The sequence below is a fragment of the Centroberyx gerrardi genome, chromosome 19 (assembly GCF_048128805.1).
Source record: "Centroberyx gerrardi isolate f3 chromosome 19, fCenGer3.hap1.cur.20231027, whole genome shotgun sequence".
In the NCBI taxonomy this organism is placed as follows: domain Eukaryota; kingdom Metazoa; phylum Chordata; class Actinopteri; order Beryciformes; family Berycidae; genus Centroberyx; species Centroberyx gerrardi.
Window position 1 is genome coordinate 3609016 of NC_136015.1, and position 19848 is coordinate 3628863.

The window sequence follows — 19848 nt, forward strand, 5'->3', positions numbered from 1 at the left end:
TAATTCCTTTTGATAGTATAATGGCTGTAAAAAAATAAAAAAATTGAGATCATTGCTGGGTGAAGTGGTTGTGTTTACTTTGTGTCCCCGGTTACTACAGTCATGGAATAATCGTTCACCAGTGTAAGAGGAAGAGAGGTTAGCTATTTTTCAGTTAGCCAAAATGTTTCGTTAGCACTGCCCTAACTTTTTAAATTCCATATCTGTCACGCATAGATTAGCCACTGCAGCTGAAAAGACACACACTGCACGACTGTAACAGCGGTCGAGCGAGCATCACTCAATACGAGGTGAGAGAGCGCAGTTTCATTAGTAGCCTAGCTGTTAGCCAAAATGTTTCATTAGCTTTGAGCAAACTTCAAAAATGTCACACCTGTTATGCAAAACTGCTGATAAAATATTTGCCGTTTGACTGCTTGATTGACTGCCTAACCTGAATTTGGCTCCTGAGGAACAGGTCTTGTGCCGTGGGAAAAACACCTTGCATCATTACACAAGTTCATTCCAGTTTGCATTATGGCTGTTTCATGTCGCCTTTTCTATATTTGTCTACCCTCTGCAATAAAATCGACAGAGTGCAGTTACGAATTCTGACCAGAGTAGCTGCTGACGTGCCAAGTTATTACATAGAGCTTTAATTTGCCAATACGGCCGTTTTATTCAGGTGGTGGCGACAATGTTACTTGAAGAAAGCAATTTTTAAGTTGAGAGGGTCAGAGGTTGATGTCCATGTAGCTCCGTGGTATTGCTGTTCAAACAATGGACACTAATACACCAGTTCAAATGTTGGGAAGGTTGTTTTAACTTTAAATAACTAAATACTTTAACTATAGTACTTTGAACTGTTATTTCAACGACTGTTTGTCAGTCTACTGCTCTCCGTTTGCGATGCAGTGTAACAGCTACTTGGAGCCATACAGTTAGATGCAAAAGTATAGGGACAGCTGTGTCAAATTGCTTGTTTTTCCTCTAATCATCACATTTGGAGTATTGGGACAAAGTAAGTTTTGACAAATTTAATGACTTGCAAGGTCAATATATTTGGTTGCATACCCCTTACATTTGATGACTGCATCAAGTCTGCGATTCATGGACATCGCTAGGTTCATGATGTGATCCTTTGAGACGCTCTGCCAAGCTTTTACTGCTGCCGCTTTCAGTTGCTGTGTGTTTGCGGGGGTGTCGGACTTCAGTTTCATTTTGAGAAGGTGAAGGTGAAGCATGTTCAATGGGGTTTAAATCTGATGACTCACTGGGCCACGTCAAACACTTCCGCCTTTTCTTCCTGATAGGCTCATCATTGGTTAAGTTTGCTCTTGCTCCGTTTGCTCCTGCTCTGTGTAGGCTACAGAAACATGACAATTACATTTAATCAAATCAACCTCTATTCATTGGTCATAATTATGTTAGGTTGGCAAAAGTCAAAATTATGTTTCTATTAAGTTTTATTGCAATGCACTGTGTTGTTGGTTATTGTTTATCCAGTTAAAAGCCACTTTTCTGGCAAAGTTTATGTAGTTAATAATTAATTACAAATAAATGTATATTTATCTGTGGCAAAAGTGAGATAATTATTTTATTCTTCTTATTAGATTGCAATAATATAATCCTGAAAGACATATAATACAATCCCGTCCCATTTCCCTAATTGTTTTGTGCATTTATGTTAATATGGTATTTAAGTTCCATGGCACTATTATTTTACCTTGCACTATGTCTAGCTGAACATTAAACACTGAAATTCTATTATTTCAAATACTGAAACTGTTACATCACCACACGACCATCTTGGTAGGGAAATAACAGGTGATTGTAATCAAATCACAGCCAATGAGCTGTGTGCATGGTAAACTAGCATACTGGTAGGAAATGCATGCGACAACATGGGAATACGATGAGTACTTGGACTTGCCACCAGGGGTCAGTATAAAGAAATACACCACCTTAAATCACAGACGGACAGGGCAAGGTATCATTTCCTGGATAAACAAGGACATGTAACTCTCATTGGGGATGTTGTGGGTTTTCATTAGCAACTGACACTGGAAACTGAAAAATAACATTATTCTCCAACTTCATGGCGACTTCTGTCCATGTCTCCAAAGTCCGTTCGTTGTACAAGAGGATTCTTCTCTTGCACCGATTCCTACCGATAGATTTAAGAGCCATTGGTGACCAATATGTGAAAGACGAGTTCAGAAGACATAAAGGTGCAGCTCCCGGAGAGGCGAAGGGCTTCATGATTGAATGGGAGGTAAAGTATTTCGCAGTTACACACTACACAGTACCTGACAAGGTCGTGTAACCTAATTACACTGCACCATAGCCCCGACAACGTTCCGTTCAATGTCGTATGGACAGAACATTAGGCCAAATTCTATTAAAAAAAAATCTCGCAGTTAAATATTCCCTTGCGTATTGGCAGACGTACACACCTGTTACAACGTGAATTAAAACCTCTCAATAATTGGGATCCACTCAATTCGGCATACATTCAATTCACCAAACAGCACTTATTTCGATAAAGGTTTAACTTTTTTTTACTGGTTCGCCTATCATTCCTACAACCATCTTCCACCAGAATACACCGTGGTTGGTGGGAGCTACAGTCTGAACCAACCTGAACAAATAGATTTAATTCAAGTAAAGCGCTGCTTTGGTGGAACATCTATATGCCGAATTTACCAGAAGACCCTAACAATTCGTGAAAGGTCTTAATTCGTATTCTATCAGGTTTGTACGTTTGCCGACGAGCAAGTCCACATGAAACATTTCTCGTTACCCTCCGCACGCAGGAGCCACTGTTCAATACGTCCCGTCACAAAGCTTTGTAATGTTTGGGTGCTAATGCATTGCTTGTTATGGCAATTCCTTGCCACGAGATGGCAGAGCGGTTTCACTAAAATACCATAATGCTAAGAAACTTAGAATTGGGCATCACTCTAGGTTCAGTTTTGGGTTCCATTTTTCCACTGACTCTCATCAGAGTCAATACGAGACACCTATCCTGGTTAAAATCTCGTAATTGCTGAACAATTACGATTGTTGGGCCAGCGGTAGCCTAGAGGTTAGGGAAGCAGGCCTGTGACCTGAAGGTTGGCAGTTCAAATCCCTGGACTAGCTGGAAAAATGTGGTGCTCTTGAGCAAGGCACTGAACCCCCAACTGCTCCAGTGGAGCTGTTCAGTGGCCACCAGTGGAAGACTGTGGTTTTACTGGGCAGCTCCCAATATGAATGTGTCTAACCTAATGAATGTGAAGTAGGAGCAGGTTCAAGAGCATGGCACTGTTTTCCAATACTGTCAACTTTCCCTTTTAAAAGGTAGAAAATGGGATTGGATTTTCTTTCTTTTTTTTCCACAATAGTCATAGTTGCTCCCTCTAGTGTTTAACTTCTTCCTTTGGAAGTCTTCATGAAAATGTTTATTTACTGGAATAACTGAGATGCTAGAGCCTGACCAATACAGGATTCTTTAAGAGCAAAATTAGCAATTAACATTGGTTTAGTATTTATGCATTTATTTTCAAGTATACAAAAAAAGTCTGGCGTTTTGTCAAAAAACAATAGTAACAGTCAATGATCAGTGTTTTTGTTGACTTGACTCAGCCCGCCGAAGCGCTAGAGTTTAGTTTTGTTTTAGGTTTGTTTTTGGTTGTTAACCATGCCTATTTAATTTTTTTTTTGTGCTTGTAAAAGCAAGAATAAGTGTTATAATTGTTTTAAAGTATACTTGCATTTGATTTTAAGAAGAATAATTTGACCTGACCTGATCTGTCCTACTGACCCTGATGCTTTGCCAAGAGTAAGTGAGGTTAGTGAGGAGTAGGATTGACATTCTATTCACATTCACATTCTGTTGGCAGTTAGGCTAATTATTTATAAATCTCTAGTGACATAACATAGGTTTACAAAAGAACCTGCTGTCAATGTTCCAAAATCGAAATTAAGTTGACTAAAAATTAATTATTATTAAATATAGCCCCTAAACTCTGGAACAGTTTGCTTGAAGACATAGTCCTAGAAAACTCTATTTCAAAAACATATTACAAACATTTAAATGTAAGTAGTTTGAATGTGATTTCCTTGGCCAGGTTATTCATCCCCATCTTGTTATTTATTTATTTATTAATTTCTTAGTTTATTTGTTTTGAAGTGACATGTTTTTTCTCTCACCTGCACATATTAGACATTTGCATCTCTATATTTTTTTTTTCCGTTTTGTTGGCTTCAAAATTCAATAAAACCCATAGCTGTTGCAATAAATCATCATTGATAAATCTATTAATTTTAAGAATGAAAAAAATCTCTGGACATCTGTTTTTGCTGGCGCGATATGCTTTTATTTACATTTAGAATAAGGATAAGGCTTTTAAGGGATGTCAAAAGTCTTCCAAAATTGCTTCAGAGTATGATTGAGGTACATCTGTAACAGGTTTTCTGTACGTGCGTTCGCAAATCAATTAGCGAAAGTGGAGTACAGATGGTGCTGTCTGATTCTGTGAACTGTGATAAAAGACTAATAATTATGCCAAGCCACCCCTGTTCCAGCCTGAGCGTTGTTGAAGCTTCCGAATATCAAATTCTGTAAGGGAACTGACTGCGCACTCAATGGTCTTGGCAAGTGCTTTGCTGCGGAAAACCAAGCCATTAGCGTTTGACCAACATGGGAGTTTGAGGGCAGATACCGGTAGTTTTGGGGTTGAAGCTGCTGTTAGATAAAATGTAGTGCCAATAGCCAATATCTTGAGTTTTGAGCATTTTCATGGCCAAAATTGACAAGGATTCAGTGTTTCCCCAGGAGTTTATTCTTGTCATGGTGGAAAAAGCCTCTGCAACAGCATTTAGACCATCATGGGACACTAAGTGCTTGTACACACTGCGAGCAACTTGGCTGATGTGTCGCATGGTGACCGATTGTGGGCGGTGCGAGAGGCTCTGATTGTATCTGTGTAGTGGCCTTATGCAGTTACAAAGTGTATGAACAGGCAACTCATGTATTTTTTGCTGCTTTGGTATTGCATTTCATAACGTTACATCATTTTGATGTGTTAACATAACTAGCTAGCAAGTGGTAATTATGCAGCATTAGTAGCATTAATAAACAGATATAACTCCCTAAAAAGACTCTTGAGCTTGCCATCGACCTCAAAGATGCAGCAATTTGGGGCATCCTTTTGGGGATGTTTATTCAAATCAAAGTTGTAGACAACTGGAGAACTGGGAAGCTTTGACTGTCTGGAATCAGCTTCTCATTTTGTCAGGCTGAGCTATTGTTCATGAAACAAAATTACACTAGTAGGGAAACAAAGAAACTTGGAAATTTGATTGGCTCTTGACTAGGGCTGCACAATATTCGAATTTTTTTTTTTTTCTGCGATATATATATTGCGATATGAAAAAATACAGGAATTTTCACCAAATGAGTTGAATAGCTCTATCAAGCCTTGCCCCTTTAAGAAGGTGGCCTTGTGGGTAACCTGCGCGGGTGACGTAGTAGGAAGTGAGTGTGTTTTTGTTTTTAGCCGCAGCCAGAGTGAGTTGCAGGATGCAACTGAGTGAGTAAAGTTACCATAGTTAGCGGGAAAAGAGCTTAGAACGTCACCGAGAGGCCGTGCATTATGTTCGCTGCTGTACCGAAATAAAGTGCCAGTTCTCCACTGCAGAGTTGGTACAGACTCTTAGTAAAAAGCTTGTTACCAGCTACGAGCCGGGCTAAGCTAAAATAGGCTAGCACAACACCAGAGGCTTCCGAAAGCTGGAAGGTAACATACGCTACTCTTATAACAAACCCTTAAATCGGAGTAAATTATGTTATATCAGACAGACTTCTCTTGTAGATTAGTCATGGAAAATGAGAACCGAGCGAGTTTTCCTTTTGTATCAAGCAGCAAAAAAGTTGTAGCATGACGTGTTTGAGTTAATTTGCCTTACTTGACATCGCACGTCCTGCGATGTGACTATTGCACATGCGCACATCGCGATGACGATGCTGAAACGATATATCGTGCAGCCCTACTCCTGACTGCTAATGACGACAAGCTTGTTGACCGTCTACACATCGGCTGAGTTTCTCTGGTCGATCAGTTCTATAGGAAATTAATAGACTTCCAATGACTTGTTGATCATGTTGATAGCTAGGCTAATCAAAATATTTTTGTTGGGTTAGCGCTTGATATTCAGACTGAATGGCCATTTCGTTTTCAACGTTGTCATTCAGTCTGAAATTTGCTCCAAGTTCAACTGATTTAAAAGAGGGGCGTTTCGGAATGCTTTGCCAATTAAGCATTGAGTCCTCTGGGATTGGTTTATCTCATAACCAATCACAAAATTGCTTCTTCTGAATTCTGCCTAGCAATGGATGCTGATTGGCCTGACCAGGTTTTTATACAGTGAAACCACTGTTAATGGAAGCAATTCCAGACCCGAATCTAGCGAAAGCAATGTCTCTGACCGAAAGCTTAGCTTTTTTGCCACAATAATGTGAAACTTGCATTGGAGACAGTGTGCTGAAGCTTGTTTCTTTGAATTTCTGGTCAGACATCTGAAGGAATGTCCATCATATCAGAGGTGGACGACACTGACTGGACGATGTCTGGTTTTTGATTAAAGGCCAATATCAGCTCGATATATTGGTCTAACCTTACAAGCCATACCTGGACACATGATGGTATTGGTCAGTGAATCTGTCTCTCTGTTGTGTCCCAAAATAAACTGAAACAGAACAGTGTGCCAGGCCTTTTTTATGTGACTATGGGGAAGAGCCAATGTTTTCCAATGCAATTATGAATTACAGGGGGACGGTAAATCACCCATCTGCAGGTAATTTCTTTAATGAAGTGGATGGTGATTGCAGCTGGAATCCTGAGAGGTCTCTGTCATTGCAGTAGCTGTGAAGCCACTGGGGAGGAAGCAGTCAGTCTCATCACACCTCGGTTGAGTCCTTATCTGTCCTTGCAGTCGCTGGAGATCATCTATATGGACAACCTGTCTGGTTTCTTACAGTGTTTTGAAACCTGCTGTCCATTTTTTTTGGTCCCAATCAGGGGACAAGTTGTTATTTTGTTTCATTTACACATTGGTTCGGCAGCAAAATTTCAAATTAATCTTAATTTATTGACAGAAAACATGTTAGAGCAGTCATTTCTTTCATTGGCCATAAATTTGGTGCGACTTTCTTCCAGGAAAAACCTTAATTCACAGCATGTTTAACCCATAATGCACAGTACCTTCTGCAGTCGGGTGGGATCACAGTCTCAGTCCAAATGAAGCTCCAGGTACTGAGAAATGCCAATAAGGTCTCGGTCTGATTGCTGTGTTCTCATCTGGCCAAACCAACCCAACTAAGGGGGAAACCGCTCCAGGGTTCAATAATAACTGTTTTAAACCAAAAAGGTGTGAAAATTCCTTTGCCTTTGAATGGGGACCCAAACTGGGTTGCTGGCCCATTGCTGAAAGGTCCCCACATGGCAAGAGCAGTAATAGGTTTTGTTTTAATGAGCCCTGGTCTCAGGCCAAGAGAATAGCTACATTTCGTACTTTGGTCCTGAGCTGAAAAAAATTTAATGACTTCTGGACTACTGTATTATCATAACTTAACATAGATTAAGTATAGTCTAGATGTATAACTTCCATCATTACACAATGAAACGGCTATTTAAATTTCTCATGTAATGCAGCCTATACAGTACATGATTATAGTGATTTGACATTGAGGGAAGGATTAATTGAATGTTCACAAATCTGAAAGTAACCTCAAGGGGTTATATTAATAGTGTAGTATAGAAAGCTACCATTGAGCAAAACACACTGTAGCAACACAAAATTATCCCCCACTCTCTGTTCTCTCTCCTTGCTGTCTCTCTAGCTCCCTTTCTCTACCTTCTGTCTCTCTCTCTATTCTTTAAAGAGGGGGTGAATCACTGCTCCATCTCAGCTTCCTCAGAAAAGTGCAGAAGGGCGGGAACAGACGACGAGCGAGACTCCAAATGTGATTACACGCACTGAGTGTTCAGTGTAATCCAGTTATTTCAGAGGTACTCATGGGAGTTCTCTGCTCCTGTAATAAATCGGCTGCATTGGGACAGACAAGCTCTCCCGAGAGAGAGAGAGAGAGAGAGAGAAGGAGAAGGAAACAGGTTGTAAGGAAGTGAGGAAAAAATGACGATATAGTAAAAAAAGAGAATGAGCCGGAGAGAATTGGGATGGAGATTTTGTCAGAATTCTCACTCTGACTAAATCTCCATCCCAATTCTCTCCCTAAGCCCTACAGGAGCAAAGATCTGCATGTAGTGCAGATCTGGTAAGGTAGTCTGTATGGGAATTTGACTGTGACCAAGAGATTGATCCTTGAAGATAGGGGGGACTCAGGACCATTAGCTGATGGGCAGCCTTGACAGCGCAGACTAGCTTTGAGACCAAAACATGCAAAATGTTTGGTGGTGGTGGTGGGAGGTCTCGGCCTCCTGCACCATGTTTACATATTTGTTACAGCCAAAGTATTGGCAGCTGGTTCTGTCTAATCAGGGGAGTAGACTACTTTCCTCAAATTGCTTCAGAGGAAATCCTATTAATGGTTTGCCAGACACTAGGGCTATCCTCAACTGAAGAAATTGATAGTCGACTAAAAGTAATTGGATTTGCAAACATTTGTTTTTTTTCCCGCAACTGATCGGAACTATGGAAAACAAGGCAACAGTAAACAAGCGGTCCCCCGTGAATGATACAGACCCCCTCTGGGCCAATCGGTAACAAATATTTCACCTTGTTTTGACCTGTAGTTGTAGTGCCCCCCTTGGGGCCAATCAGTGTAATTTTCAAAATGCCGGAACATCTCACAGTGGTGAGATGCATCATTCTACCAAAATTTGATCAGCAGTGTCTGAGATATGATGTATGATGGACGAATGTACAAACGAACAGAAGGAGATCAATTCATAGACAATCAATGACCTCTTTACATCCAGCATGTTGAACACTGAGTAGGTATTTGTTAATGTCAGAAATGGCCTGAGTTTTTTGAAAATTGCTCGCAATATAAGCAACATGTCTTGGGGCAAGTTCACACCAAGAATGTTTAGAGCAGTTTATTTGAACTCTGGAGCGTTTCCTCCTTTAGTTGGGTTTGTTTGGCCAGGTGAGAACAAAGCCATTTGAACTCCGGTGGCACCACAATAACGGCACAGAGACATCAGAAAATCAAAATCTTGGCCCTCTTCCAAGAGAACTATGGTGCGGTTTGTTAGGAGTGATACTGTAATCTGAACCAACTCCCAAGAAACAACCCCAAAACACAATAATTTATGGGTAAAAGGAGACGGATGTTGACATCTGATGCTTGGAAAGTCTAGCATAACAAAATGAAGTCTGGACTGATGCTCATACTCAACTATTTCTTCATGTGTTCTCAACTGGTATGAACACCGGTGAAGGTAAATCACGGCAAAGAGCGCAGACCCCCTGATGCTGAGGGAATAGGCAGATGAGTTTCCAAAGAAATGTCAAGTGATGCGTGATATTGATGTTTTTCTACTGCATCTCTTACAACTCCTGAGTGCTTTCCTTGGTGGTTTAAGCTATAACTCTCCTGTCTCTGGGAAAATATTATCCCTTGGCAAATGCTCAAAATAATTACATTATGTGCAAGAAAGAGCCTCTCAGACAAATGGCTTGTTATTGCTAAAAGTGAAACCGCTCCAAAAACCTAAGATGCTTTTCTGAATGGGCAAAGACGGGACATTAACTTGGTGTTCTTTGTTCGACTCGTGGATGGCTTTTATGAATGGAAACGGATGGCACTGGAACATATATCCGATCATCTCCTCGCTAGGATGATTCATAAGTGGCCTTGACAGATTTGACTGGTCATGTATGGGTCGAGCCAAATTGAGTTGAATTATCTGGTCCATTTAAGAAGGAGAAAGGATCTACATGCACAATTTGGCCCTGGCTGCCGTCCATGCTGTAAATTGAAGACGATAACCTTGTGTTTACTGTGCACTAAACAACAAAAGCTTTTATCACTGTCATTTAGTGTGGGCGGACCAGTGGCACAAACAGGGCTCTGCCACCACAGTCATTGGGCATCTTAAGGCTTCTGATAACATCATCCTAGTTTGGTTTTATCCTAAGAAAATGTGCATAATCTTGCAGTGGGAGATGGAGTAAAAAGGCTTTCTGAAGAACATTTCTAGAGGAACTTGAGATTGAGAATAACTGCACGATTAATCAGGCATATTTCTCAGTCTTTTTATAGACCTATTTTTTCCCAGTCTGCTCCATTCACTGTGAGTTCGTTAAAGGAATATCTCATCCCAAAATTGAAATTCAGTCCTTAACTAACTGATATTTATTTCCAAGCTGCAGGGAACATAAAGGGTCACCAGTGGCTGTTTTCAGGTCATCTTGACTGTAATAGAGGCCATAACCCACACAGATGACCAATGATGAGACTGACCATACATAGAGAGTAGGGAAGGAGTCCCAGGGAAGCAGTCGGAGGAAGACACTTGAGGTTTTGGAGTTCCTTAAAGGAGTAGTTCACTCCAAAATGAAAATTCAGCAATCAACTACTTACAACTCCATGTCAGTCTAAACTCCACTGAAGTCTGTATAAAAACTAAACACAGAGCGAGTTAACCCACGTAGTTCCATATCAGCCTTCTGCCAAACTATTGAAGTTAATAGAGTCATCTTTTTACAGCAAAAAAAAAAAAAGCATAAAATCCAAAGTCCATCAAATTTCTCCATGCAGCCTGTGCGGCATGACTAGATGCATAACTGTTGTCAGTCAGGAAAATCTAGGAGATAATGAGGATAATATTGGACTTTTGGACACTGCATTTTGTGCTTTTTTTCTGGAACTGTAAAAAGATGGCCCTGTAGATGGAACTATGGCGTCTAACTCTCTGTGTGTTTGGTTTTCGTATGAGCTTCATGGCTGTTTTCATTTTGGAGTGAACTACTCCTTTAAGGATCTCCAAGACCTCAAGTGTCCTCCTCCTGCTTCCCCTGGGACTCCTTCCCTACTCTATGTATGGCCAGTCTCATCATTGGTCATCTGTGTGGGTTATGGCCTCTATTACAGTCAAGATGACCTGAAATCAGCCACTGTTTAACTGCATTAAACATCATCACTGTCCCTGTACAATGTCAGGCTCTTATTCTATGAATTCCACCAGAGAATAGATATATAATTTTCTTAGTAGAGGGAGCGCAGTGGCCCAATAATTTATCTAGAAGTGGTAGCCTACTTCTCATTTGTTGTCATATGCCACTTCCATTGATGCAACCCAGTAAATTGATATCAGAGGGAAATTCTGGCTACAGACTTGTGTACTAATAATTCATATGAGGAATTATTATTCAAAATCAAGAACCTAAGGGTAAGCACATTCAAGAACCCAAGGGTAAGCAGATTTTTGTAACACTTGACTTGGAGTGCATTGTGATGCATTCCAAGTAGATTTTAAACCCATTGGAAGCAGAGATAAACTTTTAATCTTCATACAAACATCATCTGATAAATATCACATTTAATTTAATATCATGTCATTAACTATACAGTTGCCATATAAGGTATTAAACCCCCTACATTGTGTTTATTATATCACGCTCAGATTACGATAATTATCGTTTCCTTCACAGTGGGCTTATAAACAGCTTATAATGCCCAGTGAGGACCACTTAAAGTCTTACTCACATGTTCCTAGTATATATCACAGGGCATATGAAGCTTGAACCAATATGCTGTGGCAATCACACTGTGTGGTGCGGTTAATGAATCTGAAACTGGAGACGGGGTGGTAAACGAGTTGTTGAACGTCACTGTTTCTATCTGAGTTCAAACCGGTCTGTGTCTGATCCCTCCTGCAGAACTACAAGGACACCCTGCAGACTCAAGTACTGGAGTCGGCGGGGGAGCGACTCAACCTGGTCAAGTTCGGGGCCAACCTGTCGGAGGGGGAACTCAAAAACTTCCAAGACGATCAGATAGGCCAACTGTATGAACTCATGCTGGAGTCCACCAAGCCCAACAGACAGTTTGATATCCAAGAGGACAGCTTCAAGAAGTGAAGCGGCGGCAGCGGCGGGCTACTTGCGTACGAAACACCGATGGAAGAGAAAATGAGACATAAGAACGTCCAGCGATTGATTCAGACCACTGATAAAGACACTGATGAAGAGTAGTACTCGAAGCCGGAGTAGAGGCTTTTAAGAATATCTGATTATATTAAAGTACTGTGTAATGCTCTTGTCTTCCTGTCCTTGTCTCTCTTGCTGTATCTGTGACAAGAAAAGAGGTTCCTCTTGCTTCACCGCAGCCACAAAATGCATTAAGGTGGCAGTAATTAGTTCCCTTTGTCAACTTTCGCACAAATACAATACTGAACTCATCCTCAGCAACGAAAAGCACTGAGATGTGTCTTCTCCACAGACACACAAAGCACTCGAGTCAATAATGCCTCCTTCAGCCTCACTGGTGATCTTGCCATTTTTGGAAGTGTAACCCTCATTATCCATGTGGAAATATGAACAGTTCTCCACACACAAAGACACAAATGCCATGAACTGTGAGACAGAGATGGGGGCATTATAGTTGTAAGACTCAAGAGCAATGTTTGAGTCTTCTACATTTGTTGATGCACTCTTGCCTCCCACAGAGTCATGCTTTTACAGTTGTTATTCTGGAAATAAATAGAATTCAGGCATGCATCATACAAATGTATTGACTATGATTTCAAAAGATACTACTGCTTTGGCTCAGCAGCCTCCTACGAACAACCTGTGGTCCACCTGCACTGATGATCTAAATGCTGTTTCAGAGGCTTTTTTTTCCACCGTGACAAGAATAAAATTCTGAGGGAAATACTGAATACCTGGAATTTTCGGAAATGAAAATGATCAAATAGAAAGCTGCACTAGGCAATTTTGCACCTTGGCAGTCCTAAGTGGCATTGAGAACAGCAGTAGGAACGTTTGAAGGACTTCATTAAACAAAAATCCTGTAAGGTGATGTCCGCAAACTGCACACTCCTCGGACCTAGACTTCTTCTTAGTGTCTGGTCGGGGTGGAGGTGGTGAAACATAATCTTTTGGCAGCAAGTTCAGCCAAAGTTTTGTATTTTGCTCTACAGTTTTGATTCTTCATTTGCTGTGTGTGGAGAAGATTTGCTGCCAGTGTCCATACCCGAAACCTAAAATTAATTTGGGCAAATAAAGAAAATCTACCATTTCTCATTTAGTGGGGATGGGACACTTTTACTTGTTGCAATCCCACTTTGTGATTTAGACTGACTAATAACTTTTGACACATATACACAACCACTTACACTCTCATTCACACCTATGATCAATTTAGAGTCTCCAATTTTTGAAATCTGGGAGGAAATCCACATGAACTCGGGACCTTTTTGCCGTGAGATAGCGCTAACCACTGAGCCACCATTCTGCCCCGGATGTGTATTTTAACATGCAAATCTTACCTAGTGCAGCTTTAAACATTGAATATCGGCATAAAATATCAGCTATTGGCAGCTTCAATCCCAAAAAATATCGGTATTGAAAAACCCATATGGGAAAACCCTAATTCCTTTTCCCTGTATTTTCCTCGATACAAAAACCTAAATGTGCAATGCCTCTAAAGAAACACCATCTCACTCCATGACCCATGGTGTCACCTGTACTTAACAGATGAAAGGTTTCACAGTCAGGGATCATGCACCTTCCAGAGCAGACAAGACACACAACTTAAAGAGAAGTTCTCTTTATTGAGATCACACATCACAGAAAGGGATCAATACACATCCAGTCAAAGGAAAAGCTTAACGCCTGGCCGGGATCCGTCCTGACAGGCGAGAGGAATAAGTGCGTGTCCGTTGGGATAAAGACATGTGGGGGTAAAGTTCCGTAAAGCAGGGTCGTGTCTAGAAACACAAGGTAGAAATCAATGGCTCGCCAACAGCTTCATTTGCTGTATTATGTGAGCTGAATTCACTTGAAGGAATAATCCCCAAAGTCTTGCTAATCAATTGGAATCAATCTAAAAATGCACAGGTCCTATTGACCACAATGGTACACAAACAGTGGTAGTGCCGTGCTGAGAGGCAGAACGGGAGGGAAACCCTAAGTGTTGAGGTCCGGATGTATTCTGTGGAGTCGATCAAAGGTAAACTGTCATAACTAAAGGTCACCATGCACAGGTATGTGGTGGGCTCGTGAAAAATAGAAGGGAAGTTAAGAAACAAGGTTCATTTCTTTCAATCGATTAAATACAGGGTGCTCACTGGTCATGGAATTCCCGGAATATCATGGAATTTAGAGAATTGTATTCCACACAGGGAAAGTCTGGGAAGAAATCTGTCAAATTTCCTAGGTAAATCAGGGAATATCAGGGAATATAGCATGTATTTTATAACTTGTTTCACACATTCATTGCATTAGTTGGTTTTCAGTCCAACTGGAGTGGAAACCAGATGGTCCAACAACATTAACAAACCAGGAAGGAAGAATATTTTGAGGTCATGGAAGTGCTCCGACTTAGTTATGGAATGTCATGGTAAAGTCATGGAATTTTACTTCAGGGCCACAGTGGGAACCCTGTAGATATAAGGATAGATGCAATTCGTTTAAACTCCATTTAGACCTTTACAGTATGTGACACAGTTATTCAGTATATCTAATATGCTTGCTAACAGGGAAATGTTGACAATAATGGGTAATTACACTACATTTGAGCTGTTACTGCTAATGTAATGGAACTGCATTAGAACCAATATGTTAAGATTTTCTTTGGATACAGATCAAGGTAAAAACTACCTGAGATTAAATGCAACCATGAAAAACATTTTAGCACTTGATGAAACTGAACTGAAGCTATAATTATCTCCATAACAAACTAAACAAATAGGCATGTTTTGAGTGACTCCTATAGCAATGCTCATATAAATTGATATGTGCTGTGCACATTCAAAGGCAATTTTCTATCACTATGTAGAGAAGACAGGTTCAGCCAACACATTGCTCTCTGTCCTGACCAGTGAAATATTACAATTTACATGGATAGTAAATTAAATAACAATAAATAAGAAGAGAAAACTAAAACAAACTATGCCTGGCAGAAACTAAAATTCAAATCAAAATTAAAAAACAATATTAAAATGAAAACTAATAGAAATAGCAAACCAATACTATACCAATAGCAGGGTATGTGCAGGTCCTTAAACATATTTAAAATAGGTTATCTAAATTTAGGGCCTTAAAAAGTATTAAAATGTCTTAAATGCAGTTATTATTTTTATTATATTTAATGACAAGTTTCTGCTTTATTTTCTAATTATACAAAACAGGGTTAATGGAACAATATGTATCCTATCAGTTGGACTTCATGTCCCTTAAATTAATTTCCTGGTGTCCTTTTTCTTATTCTGCCCATTTATAGTTTCACAAATTTCATTATCCATGTGAAACAGGCTGATTTTGCCAGCTTTGTTTCTTTATTCTGGTTGTTAATTTGGTCTAAAATTCAATTCCATGTAACATGAAAAGGGTCTTAAAAAGTCTTCAATTTGGCTTTCTGAAACCTGCAGATATACTGTAACCTTGATACAGATACAGATACTTATTTTCTTACTATCAACAACTGTAATAATAATAAAAACCTGCAAGAAACCTTACAGGATATTATGGGAAGTTTAAAAAATTTACAGAGTATGCCACTTTCTTCTCTTAAGTTCTATTAAAATAAGAGAAAAAGGATTCCTGATTCATGTTGCCAAAAAACATGTATATAGACATAGAAAAACAAAGTACAAACAAACCAGTCATTTTTGTTCAACAATCAGTTTATCCAGACAATAAATGAAAGATGTTTATTATTGAGACACTGCAAGAGGCATGAAGTGGTAATTTTAGGCCTGTTCAGGATGTTTGATCTTTGTACTGTATGAGTCACACAGTTGATGAAGTTAAAACAGAATAATATACAGCTTTAATGCAGAGAGATATAGTGACCAACAGGAATGCAGCAGGGTTATCTAAAGACAGCCAGACCCACTGCTGGGCGCTATTGAGGAATCAATTATTATTTGCCAACATGGTGTGTTATTATTGTGAAATTGGAGTGTGGGAGAACAAACGCCGCCCAAGACAGTAAATAATATGAAAGGACAAAGAGAATTGATTGAAGTACATGTAAAAGCAATCAAAGCAATGAGTCAGTCTCCTTCATAGAGTTTATTCAAGATTCTTCTGATACTAAAACATTCCATTTGGGCTTTATGAGTACATCAAAATTGTTTTCAAATATTTATGGTTATCCATGATGCCACACTATGTGCAAATATGCAGAATATAGCAAACTTATTTCCCTTCATGATGCGTTTTGGTTCTTATTTGTATGTGAAATGCATGGTATTATAAAATCAAGGTCTCAGCAATATTATGACTCTACAGCAGGTGTTCACAAAACCCAGACACTGTGAAAACCAAACAGCTTTACTTTTTTTTTTAATAGAAAATTATCTACATAGATAACTTTGACTGTGATGTTTGAAGGCCATCTGCTCTCAGAACTGGGTTGAGTTGAGGCTCTTCACACCACTTTGAAAAGAACAGATTGAATAGATCGAGTGCTCTAATTACCTGTAATAATTGGCCCATTTCGCCGTAGCATGGACCAATATTGTGTGTGTTAAATTCTGGGCAAATCAACAGAGAGGAGTGTGCTTGATGTTGACTTTAAGGATCAGAGGTCCATATGGTCAGCGGTGACTCATTCTGCCCGCCTGTTCTGAAAAACAAAAATGATGTAGGCTGAACAGCTGTGCTTGTGTGTGCGTACGTACGCGTGTGTGTCTGTGTGTGTGTGCGTCACCTCCCCCTCAACATATAACACCAAAGCTCAGCCTCACAGTCTGCAATAGCACCATGCACAATAGATTTTGCCTCAACTCTGATGTGTCGAAGGCTATGCGGCGTATTTTATAATTTCATCATGAACTGCCAAAGACGACCGAAAAGAGTTTCATCAACAGTGTTTTTCTGCTACAGTGACTTTGTTTCCAAGGTGCGAGCTGCAAAAAATACTTGTGAAATAGCCGAGCTGAAGTGTGAGAGAGCTGCAGAGGAGGGTAAGAGAAGATGAGGTGAAGCCTAATCGATCCCTGTGGGGGAATTGAGTCACAGCAGCAGCAAATAGTGATAGGATACAGAAGGGGAAAATACAACATAAAAAAGAATAGAGCAAATTGGGGGTATAAACATAACACACCTGACAATTGTAATGCTAAAAAAAGTATGACATAATGAATCACGGCATTATGAGGGTGTGCAAAATAACAGCAGTAGAGCATACTGAGACAATGAAAAAAAATAGAGAATACAATATATATATATATATATATATAATAAAGAACAGGGTGTCAATATGGAAATATGCCAAAATCTGAAATATGTTCGGTATGAAAAATTATACAAATATCAAGATCTATGCAATATACAACAAGGCAACAGTGTACATGTTGTTCCCCCAAAAATGAAGCAGGCCTCTGGGCCAATCAATATCAAATATGTGACCTTATTTTGACCTGTAATTGTAGCGCCCCCCACAGGCCAATCAGTGTATTTTGGTGAGATGCATCATTCCCCCAAATTTTGTCAAAATCCAATCAGTGGTGACTGAGATATTGCACGTGACAGACTGATGAACAAATGAACAGACAGAGATGTTTCCATAGTCCCTCCCCTGATTTCATCATGGGGACAACAAATTTGAAGGATATGAAGAAAACAAATGTGAATTTACAGCAAATAAACATGATGTGCAAAATGTGCATCATATTCACATTAGCAGGTCTACAGAAGGCCATACATATGTACCGAAAGTGTTTAGGCATGCAGATATACGTAACAAACTGTTTACCTTATCAAATATCATCAGTTTACAGATGTAGATAACATAACTACAGAACCTGCACATGTGCATTACTAGCTGTTCACCTTATCAAAACTCTAAATGGAGGAACAGACATCATCACTCATAGCTGCTCTGCAGAAATCTTTCTGCAACTGACTGTTCTCTTTTGTCTTTTCTGTCATTTATGAATTGAGTGAATGAATGGGATATTTTTGTATTTATGCCATTATTGTACAACATTACTTGGAGTCCACACCATATTTTACAAAGACTGATGACAGACAGCTGTTTGACCTCCACTTCCACTTCACTCCAATACCTAAACTACATCTGTTTGCATTTTTGAGACTTTTAATTTAACTATAGGCTAAATCACTATTGTGTTGTATCAATCACTGATAGAAAGTAGCAAAACAGACATTTATTTATGGAAAAAGTTGTGGATTATTACTTTAAATCATATTTTAGAGCAACAATTTCTAGATCAACAGCACTACCCCACATGCCACTTTAAAATGGCCAGGTGCATTATACTTTACTTTTTTCTAGCTATTCTGCCACCACACACAGGGAAAGTTCACACAAGTTCACATTTTATCAGCGTTGTACTCTACTTATAAGCAAAAACATGACTTTCATTGTGATCAAACTTTATCAAGGTTTAGGGTAAAAAATTGGGATTTAACCTGAAGTCTTTATTGTAACCTGCAAATGTATCCACTTAAATCTGAAATCGTCATCATGGTGTTACCTCCTTAGACTGAACGGAGATAAAAACGTCCCCTCATCCTAATCTGCTCTCCCTTGGACAGTCCCTTCAACCTTCATGAAAATGAATAGGTAGCTGAGGGAGAGCATCAATTATTCAAAGTCAATTATTCTGCAGGTTTTTTCTATGGGACAAATCGGATGACTCCAGCCTCAGCCATCAGAGGTATTTTTAGGTTTTTAGCTTTCACGCTTGGTATCTGCGTTCCGCAATAGTCATTATATGGAAAACAACACACAGCTGGCAGGGTAAGTCAGTTTACAGTGTCTCTCTGTATATATTGTGAGCTTGGAATTCTAAGGTTCTATCTGGGTGGAGTGCAGTTCATGAATATGTGATTGAAAAAAAGTCATAAAGTCGTAATTCTAAGCCCACAACATCTGTTTTGCAATGAAAAAAGAAAACAATACGCAGTATAGTTACGCCTTTGTGCTCTGTCTTAAATCTTCATTTAAAGTAAAGCATGCTGCTCACCACCGGGCCTCTGACAGCATCTGGAGAGACAAGAACCGAGAAACTCTCCAAGCTCCGCATCTCAGCCTAGATATTTAGCGCCTGAAGGACTGAGACCATTTTTAACACAGAGGACATCTGTTCCGTGAAAGAAAGTACGTATTTTCAAGATAACATTTTTATTATTCTGACATCTGAACCTGCCCCATTTCTCCCCCACCCCCAGCAGCTCCGAACCCGTACAGCGGAGTAATGACTGGGGTCAACTGGAAGCACCGAGACAGACAGAAAGCGAAGCTCACACTGAGGCTAAGTGTGCCACATGGATCCTTGGGGTGTCAATCCCAGACAGCGTCTTTGGGAAATTGGAGCAATCTTTCTGCTGTCTGCAGTCTAAGAAGAGGCCTTGCAAAGGAGACAGACACTTTAGTGCAGTTGGACTAACATAATTTCTGGATCGAAACTTAGAATAGGCTCTCTTTACTTGTAATCTGTAACCTTGTAATATATTATTCAGCAATGCAATACTTTGGTCCCAGGTAGAATTCGACCAATATGTTTTTTTGAAGGCCGATATCAATTCCAATGTATTTGGATTGAAGCTGCTGATAGCTGATATTTTATGCCGATGTTCAATATCTTTAAATGCCAAAAAATTACAAAAATAAAAGTATTTATTACAAGTTATATGTTTTTTTCAATAGTAACACAGGAT

At 39.6% G+C, this 19848-nt stretch overlaps 1 protein-coding gene across 1 annotated transcript; it reads left to right on the forward strand.

Moving 5' to 3' along the window:
* Positions 1-2049: 2049 nt before the first annotated feature.
* Positions 2050-12664, forward strand: sdhaf3 (succinate dehydrogenase complex assembly factor 3). The gene is made up of 2 exons (XM_071914981.2): positions 2050-2254; positions 11872-12664. The coding sequence occupies exons 1-2, from the start codon at positions 2078-2080 to the stop codon at positions 12070-12072; spliced, it is 378 nt and encodes a 125-aa protein (XP_071771082.1). The 5' UTR covers positions 2050-2077; the 3' UTR covers positions 12073-12664.
* Positions 12665-19848: the final 7184 nt, after the last annotated feature.